The sequence below is a fragment of the Ornithodoros turicata genome, unplaced genomic scaffold (assembly GCF_037126465.1).
Source record: "Ornithodoros turicata isolate Travis unplaced genomic scaffold, ASM3712646v1 Chromosome29, whole genome shotgun sequence".
NCBI classification, from domain to species: domain Eukaryota; kingdom Metazoa; phylum Arthropoda; class Arachnida; order Ixodida; family Argasidae; genus Ornithodoros; species Ornithodoros turicata.
In genome coordinates, this window is record NW_026999353.1 from 930,991 (window position 1) to 939,919 (window position 8,929).

At 48.7% G+C, this 8,929-nt stretch overlaps 1 protein-coding gene across 1 annotated transcript; it reads left to right on the plus strand.

Moving 5' to 3' along the window:
* The first annotated feature begins 1,445 nt into the window (after positions 1–1,445).
* Positions 1,446–3,439, plus strand: LOC135373670 (uncharacterized). Its single transcript, XM_064606762.1, has 3 exons — positions 1,446–1,964; positions 2,799–3,185; positions 3,281–3,439. Exons 1-3 carry the CDS (start codon positions 1,446–1,448, stop codon positions 3,437–3,439), a joined length of 1,065 nt encoding a protein of 354 aa, XP_064462832.1.
* Positions 3,440–8,929: the final 5,490 nt, after the last annotated feature.

Below are 8,929 nucleotides of genomic sequence, written 5' to 3' on the forward strand. Positions count from 1 at the left end.
GAATGAAATCGATAGCCGTTCATAAGGCGACAAGGGACCAAGGCTACAGTTGAGTCGCTAGCAAGCAGGATACGAGCTAATTATACTGCTGAGTAACATCGATTATCTTCCTGATTTACATAAGGTTGCCATATTGTGATCGTGATCTGTATAAACGGACGCTGTGTGGTTTGCAAACATAAATAACGACAAAGCGGTCTTGACACAGACATGAATAGCTCATCAGCTGGCACTTTACGATCTTTTACAGATGCAAAGTCCAAGTGCTTACGTGAACAGAAAAGGAGAGAACCCCGCACAACCACAAGCCCAATAATGCAGAAGATAAATACGGGGGCTGTAGCAACTTAAAGTCAGCACCTATGCCATATGTGCTTTGGATAAAAAAGTGTTTCTATATCCCACTTTCCTGCGAAGTTATTTTTATAGCAGACTTGGGATGTCTGAAGGGACATTCAAAGTGTTAAGGATCTATATCAAAAATAAATGCAAAATTACATTGAACGTGTAATTTTTGTCGTCATGACACCGTTGGAGTAACCGAATAACTGCTGCGAAGAGGTTACAAAGTTGGGCTTTAATTTGAATGGGGTACCGTTTCGACATTGAGTACAAGTCAAACCAACAATTTGGAAATGCTGATGGCCTTTCACGGTTGCCAGAAGGTCCATATCTCGATTTCGACAAACAGGAAATTAATATCATTTGCTCAGAACGCATGTATGTTTTGCCAGATACAGCTGCCAGAATAGCCAAGGAGACAGCCCAGGACAGCGTTTTATCTGACGTTGCGTCTTGCAATGCTGGAATGGAACCGAATCTAAGGCAGAGTTCAAGGAGTTTCACTTTCGCGTTGTACTAAATCCTCACCGACTTTCGCTGCGTCCGACAATGTGTGGGCCAAGGACCCTACACGAAAGCAACAATGGGTAAGAGGATTTGTTCGTGGAAGGATTGGTCGAGTTATTTATGAGATGAAGTTGGAAGACGTGAAACATCGTCGCGTCCACGCAAATCACTTGAAGGCTAGGATGTTCCTAATACCTGGTCCCAATTTGCCCGGACAGCCGTCGCAGTTACCCAGTACTGACGCCACCATGCCACTAGGTCTCTGTGATCAAACGCCATGCATGTCGCAGGAACCATCGCTGCTGCTGAATATACCAGGCAAGTCGAATATACCGCCCTCTTAGTTTCAACGCACTCTTAGTTTCAACGCGAAGACGTTCTTCTCTGCCACATGCAGCGGCTTTGTAGATCACACGGTTAAACCTCAGGACACTTCGTCGCCGACAACGGCTACAAACGCTCGAGGACAATGAGGGATTCGACTCCCTAAACTGGACTTGTTCAAGTTTGACTGAAAACGGCACCTTTGGCCAGCCTTCTGAAGTCAGTTTCAGTGCACTGTTCAAATAATAATGAGCTGTCTTAAAGCTGACAAGATGGGCTACCTCATCACTGCGCTACGAGACGAAGCGGCTAATGCGGTACAAGGCCTTCAGTGGACTCACGGACCATACGAGATGGCGATTTCAGTCCTACGTGATCGTTTCGGGAGTGAAAACATCTTAGTTCAAGAACACTGGAAGAGCCTCGCAGACATTAAGCCTGTACATTCCAGTCCACAAGTCTCCCAGCTCCGACGACTCCACCACTCCATGCAAGCGCACATCCGGGGCTTAGAATGCTTGGGCACATCTACGGAGTCTTACTGTTCAATGTTATATTCGCTGCTGCTTCGCGCCATTCCGGGAGATATGGCGCTGAAGTTTAATCGCGTGCTTGCAGACAAGCCGTCGACATCCGTGTCCACCGGACTGCCATTTCACCTTGAAGGATTACAGTCACTGCTGACTCTCTTGCACAACGAGAAGAAGCACCGTGAGGAGTTAAGTACCCGATTCGAGAGGAGCGCCTGCAACGATAGTACAGGGTCACAGTTCTCCCAGATTGCAAAGACTGTGAGTGGTTTTCCAAGGTTCTCAAGGCAACAGTCATCAGCATCGGTCAATCCAACTGCATCGTACTGCTTCAGACCGCCACTGTTTTGCCTAGAGGAATGAAGCAAGAGGTCTTTACTCATCTAGTCTGCGATGGAGGCAGCCAACGCACCTTCATTACTAACGCTCTGTCTGACGCACTCGGCTGTCCGCAGCTGCGATCCGAAAGTGTGTCCATTGGTTCTTTTGGGCACTTCCCGTGTCCGCAATTTCTCGACACCGTGGAAGTACAGTTGGGGAGCCGGTTCGCCGACGAATGTCACACCATCTTAGCCCTTGTCGTTTAGCAAATCTGTGCTCATGCCCTAGAGGTCAGTTCGGAAGACATAGAGAGTCATATGCAGCGCTTTGGGTTAGCCATGGCTGACACGTCGCTCAATTCATCACGGCCGATTGAAATCTTCATTGGGGCTGACTGCTACTGGCAGTTCAGCACTGGGAATTCACGCAGGGGCGCGGAATTCACGCACATAGCGTGCAAACGATAGACACAAAGCCGGGATGGACGTTGCATGGGCCATACGTCGCTGTGAACAGTGTACGAGCAGCTGCTTGTGTACAATGTCACCGTGCTGCACGAAGGCCCATTGCACCAGCAGGTGTCTCGATAGCATCGGTATCCGCAGCGACGAGACAGCTTTCGAAAGTTCAATCCGCGTTGACAACAACAGGTACGTAGCTGCATTGCCATGGAAGCCCCAGTCATCAATGGCCTCCAACAAATGCACTGCGGACCTCCGTCTTTCACAGGTGACGAAAAGGTTGATGCGAATACCGTATGCACTGTACCTCTAGGACGGCGCCATTCGAGAATATCTGACCTCAGGTGTATCTGAAAAGGTCAGAGATGAAATGAACGAAAATGCTCGTGAAGAACTTGTGTATTACATCCCACATCATGCTGTAATGAAGGAAGAAAGCGTGACAACGGAAACAAGGATAGTCTTCGAGGCTTCTTCTCATGAAGGCTCCGCCACACCACTCAGTGACAACTTGGATCCCGGTTGTGACCTGAACCCGGATACTTTAGCTCTTTTAGTGAAATTAAGACTGTATCCCATTGCCTTAATCGCCGACGTTCAAAAGACGTTTCTTCAAATTGCCATTCGACCTGAAGACACAGACACGCTGCGATATCTTTCGTATGAGACGTCGCCCCAGGAGGGAAAACGACTGCCTAAGGTAGGAACGTGGCGAATGTCAAGGGTGACACTCGAAACTATATCTCATCACCTCCAGTTGCTGAGGAATATCCTGAGACCGCTGGGCTTCCTCAGAACTCGATCTACGTCGAGGACGTTATTTTGGGAGCCGCAAGCCCTGAGGAGGCAGAACAGGTGTACCTACAGGTTCACCAGGTCTTCCACAAGGCTTTTAGGAAGCTCCATAAAACAGGCATCACGTTGTCCCGAAATGCGCTCCAGATTCTGGTGTGAGAAGGACGCAGTGGTCATCGGAGCCATTACAAATGTTCTGGGTACGTCTTGGAACCAATAAACCGATGTCATGCTTCTCCCTATTAAAGATCGCGACGGCATAAAGGGTCCCACGACGAAACGACATATCTTGCGTCTTTCTGTGCAAATTTAGGATCCCTTAAGATCCGTCCTGCTCATCACGATAACGGGGATACTGCTACTGCATTCGATTCGAGGGCAAAAAAAAAAAAAAAAAACTCTCCGGGAGAGTTGTGTTTTCGACTGTGGTACAGGATGGGGTTCACGTCTTCTTCTGTTGGTAATAAACCTTTTCTGTTCCTTCTTCATTTGACTGTGCTACGTTTTCCTTGGTCGCTGAACGGACGGGCCGACGCCCCGAGAGTGGGAACCTTTGGTTCCCACACTTGGCGCCCAAGGTTTTTCGGAACCGGGTCGTCATTAGGTGGCGGGGGGCACGCAGCCCAGGCTTTCTTGGTGCCTAGTTTTCATCGGCATGGGAGTGTCATTGCACATTAGTGGCTTGGTTATTGCGCCGTCTTTTGAGTGCTTCTCAGTTGCTGTCAGTGCTTGGAAATTGAGCATTCCCCGCCGCTCGGACACCTTCTACGTAGCGGTGCCCGCCACGGACTCCCGGCAGAAGTCGAGCCGACAGGACCGGTCGGAGATGGAAATGATTCGAGGGGCACCGCCGCAAGGTACGTTGGCTGAGGTATCTGCAATGCAAAAGCCAAACCCTGCAGTAACGACAGAGCTACTGACACGCATAACAGAGCTCTGTTCGTTGACGACGCAACGCCTTGCAGCCGGGTTTGTTTCGGAGCCACAGGCTCAAGTGCCATTACGACTCTCTGTACCCGTCCCCAACTTTTCTGGGTACTCAGATAAAAAGTCGGTAGCGGACTTCCTAGATGAACTGACAGCCTATCAGACTGGCACCGGAATCTCGGAGGAAGCTCTGCTAGAACGCGTCCTGCAGGTTGCCCTAATCGGAGATGCCTCGCGCTGGCTTCGGCTGCAGTCGACGTTTAAGTCCCTGCGGGACTTCCAGCAGCGGTTAAAGAACGAATTCCTTCCACCGGATTACGAGTACCGTATCCTAGGGGAATTACATAGGCGAACTCAACACCCTAATGAGAGCCTATTGGAATTAGTTCGGGCCTTACAAGAACTGTACAAGTGAGCAGACTCCACCGCTCCAGAGGAACAACGGATGGCACGGGCAATCCGACAATGCCACCCGCGGATTGCCATCGATAGCGCACTTTCAACTTCACATGAGAACGTCTGGGCTTGCACTCTGAGAGCGTCCAGTAAGGCTCTTCTCAGAAGACGGATTCAGCGTCTGTAGAAGATCCAGTCCAGGCAGTGAAACTACCGTCATATCACGCAACAGACTCATCGTCGCTGGCGGCAGGTTTGCTGAATGTCCCAAAATAGACGGCAGCTCATTACGTCATCATTCGCGTCACCGTTCTTGGTCGCTACCGCCTGGCAATAGCTTGCTCTTCCCTTCACCTGTTCTCCGTGAACAAACGTCGTGTCGACATCCCTGATTGCTGTCTTGTCTCACAAGCTATATAACTTGTCCAACTAGCGACAAGTTCCCCAACCACACACATCGTAAGGACCTTTATATTTTTTTAAGTCGCCCCGTTGCTCGCCCGTCACTTCAGGCAACGAACATGTCAGATTTTTCATAGTTCATTCAAGTCTTTGAAGATAACCATCGCAGCGCATTCAATTAACGTTTGAGACAACTCGAATGCACATGTCACATAGAACAGTGATCCGATGAAGTTCCCAGAGCTAAAACTACAAACAAACTTAGTCCGACCTGTTCATCATCCATCGCATGGCGTGGATGACACTGCACAGGAAGCACACGCATCATGTGCTTGACTCAATATCAACAGCGAACCTTAGATGGCAGCGTGAGAAGCAGGGGGCAGATGTTATGGGCATCTATGCTGTCCATCAAACCTATACAGCCGTTCTTTTGCTTTTTTCAATGCAGTGAATGTAACCTTACGTGCAGCATTCCACTCAAGTAAAATACCGTAGAAGTTCTCTAACCCGACAAAGTAGACCGACACGCTCTAGGATCTGTTCTCTGTTCTAGAAATCTTCTATGTCGAAGGGGCCATCCTTCATTGACATTGAACCGAGAACGCATGCGAGTAGTTGTGAACAGGAGAAGACCGGAGTGATTCAACGCTGGGCTAGTAGTTCGCAGAAATAAACGTCTCTTCTTTTCTACGATGCACGACGGGACTGGAATTAAGTGTCCATCAAACTCTCCACCGAAGATACACGCTTCTACTTCTCCGCGTTGGTGTCACCCTTCGCGCCGCATTCGTGCCATCACATCACTCGTCATTTCACTCGTCATTATCATTTAAGAGATCAGGTGGCGTCAAATCGCGGCTTGAAGTCACGTCTGCGCCGTCTCCGACTCAACGATGCCTTTACCCCTGTGCTCCGGGTCAAGCAGTGTAACAGTTACACGACGCTGTGCCCAGCTTGCCACGTCTCAACTACAATTCCTCACGTCGGCGAGGTCTACGACCCAGACACCTGAGAACGGCGAACGCTTCAACGCCAACTAGCACTCCTTTTCCACACATAATTCAGCTTGTCCAATGTCCTTGGCCATGGAGCTCCCCGCGCATCAGTGCCGGGGTCTGGTCTCCCTTTTTGCTTTCGTTCAAGCTGCTGGCCTCCTCGAAAAGCCCTAAACAAAACTTCGTCCTGTCATCAGTTCGGGCTCAGTTCAGCACGTGGGAGTGTCCTGTGGCTCCCACGAAGAAGCATCCCATGCCATAACCACTTTTCAATCATTTATTGTTCTTCTTCTTGTTGTTGTTGTGCTGAAGTGATAGCCCCGACACCTAAATGAATATTGCGATGCCAAAATATTGTGATGCGCTTACCGATGTGGACACTACGCTCAGTCCAGAAGCCGCCGCCAACTTGCCGACACTGCATACAGCAGAACCCTGCGAGCAGAACACACAGATCATTGGTACATCGTTTATATTGCCACACCGTCGATTGCTTTTTGTCATGTGTATGGTGAAAGTGGACATTGTTGAAGGAAACAAAAGTGGAACAAATGGGCACTCGAAATATTGTACAAGTAAGTTTTCTGTCCCTGTATTGTTGTGGGAGGCTAATTCCACCGAAATTCGACCACCGCTGGAACTTGGACATCTGCGGTTTCTTGAAAGAAAAAAAAAATGTTTGTTGGGACGCACAAAACGGACAGTGTCTTATCAAGCGAAAGTGCTAAACATATAGCGGTATATCAATTGTAGTTAATGATAAGTTGTTAACAGACGCTGAAGAAGTTTTAAATCAATTTAATAAATATTTTAGTGACTTAGTGAACCATGTGCCTTCATTAAATAGCCCTATTCAAACAGCCCCGCTGCTTCCGTCAAATTCAAAACAGTTTTATCCTCGAGCTGCCTACATCTGATGAGGTGCGTTCTGCTATAAAGTACCTTAAACCCTTCAAAGTCCTTTGGGCATGATGGCATATCCAGAACGTTCCTTAAACGGTTTGGGCATTTGCTGGCTAAGCCACTGTCGGAGATATCACTTGACATATTTTCTCACGGTGTTTTCCTCGACACTCCTAATATTGCTGTGGTTGTCCCGATCTATAAAAAATGATGTAGTAATGCAGTTGGGAATTACCGTCCTATATCGATACTTACTTTTATTAGTAAGCTGTTCGAAAAAGTAGTACTCAACCGATTAGAAAAAAAAATCATCAGGCGTTACGTTGTTCTAGATCAGGGAGGACCCAACACGGTAGGCCCACGATCATTCGAAACCGAGCTGCCGAAATACACCGGAACGTAGGCAAAGATCACTGGCAATATGTGCCTAAAGACCCGATGATGATGATGATTGGGAGTTTAATGGCGCATTGACAACAAAGATCATAATGCGCCATAAACTGAGGTCTAAAGACCCGAACCCCTCAGATCTTTCAGCTAGGGGCATATACCCCGAGGAGCTGTTCGCTTCAGATATGTGGTGGAAAGAGCCATCTTGGCTGCAAGACACTCCTCAACTAGTGGCCTGTCCCAGATCGTCCCTAAATACCAAGTCACTTCGGAAAAGATGAAACGGGTCCCACGGTCTTGCACACGTCCGCTACGCCGTCGGGAGCAATACTCGACGGGGAAATATACAGAAGCGCAAGCACCGTACATCGACTCACAGCATGGCTTCTGCGTTTCATCAGCAACACCAGGCTACATTCAAAGATAACAGGGCCATTAGCTTATCAAGAAATTAAGGATACCGTACACTACTGGATTAGGCAAGTGCAGCACACGTCTTTCGGACTCGAGATCACTTGCTTGAGACACCGTGAGCCGATGCTTAAACCCTCTAAGATTCGGGAGCTGACTCCGTTCCTGGATGACGACAGTAGATTAATGGTCGGCGGAGGAATGCGCGCAAGTGAACGATCTTAAGGGGCGAGCCACCCGATATTGTTTCCGGCTAAATTATGCTACGTCAAACTGCTGACCTTGGCTGCACATCGTCAAGTGCTGCACAGTGGTGTACGTCACACCCTTGTGCAATTACGAGAGATGTTTTGGGTCATTCGTGCGAGCCAACAAGTTAAACACGTTTTAAAGGATTTTGTGTAATGCAAGAAAAGCAACGCCAAACATCAACATCAAAGGGAAGGACAACTTCAAGCTGATCGTTCCTCCATATGTCATCCGTTTCAAGTAATAGGTGTCGGTTTTGCTGGGCCAATCACCATAAAACAACGCAAGAAGCCTTACGCAAGGGCATACATCGCCTTGTTCACGTGCCCCGTAACGCGAGCGGTACAGCTGGAACTGTGCGAGGATATGTTCGCTGCCGCATTTTTCCAGGTATTCCGATGATTCTCATCACGCAGGCGATTCTGCCACACCGTGTGCAGTGACAACAGAAAACCGTCTAAGCTTGTTTCTAAGAAACTTCATGACATATTGCGACCCGTGAGAGACTCGTTAGTTCAAGACAACTACTCTGCCAGGGGAAGACGCTGGAAATTCATTGAAGGACGAGCTCCCTGGCGGGGTGGCTTTCGCGTTCGGTCAACTCAGCTACAGGAAGACAACAACAACAACAACTTTATTTTGTCTCTGAAGAGTGGGGAGCTCATCGCCAGAGGCGATACTCTACCCCATTGCTGGTGGGGATGCAGGGAATAAAATAACGAGCCCCTTCACAATAACTACCGAAGTCCGATGGTGTCCAGAAATGTCAGAAGAGCTTTGAGCGCAGAGCGTTGCTGGGCTGGATTGGACCAGGGACCAAGCAATTTCGATAGGGAGATGGGGCGAGAGTCCAGCTGACGAAGAGACTCGGAGAGTGTGATTCGGGACGGTTGGTAGTGGGATCAATGAAGAAGAATATGCTCCAGATCCTCAAGAGCACCATAGTGGCAGCAGGTGCGAGAGTCAACTTGTC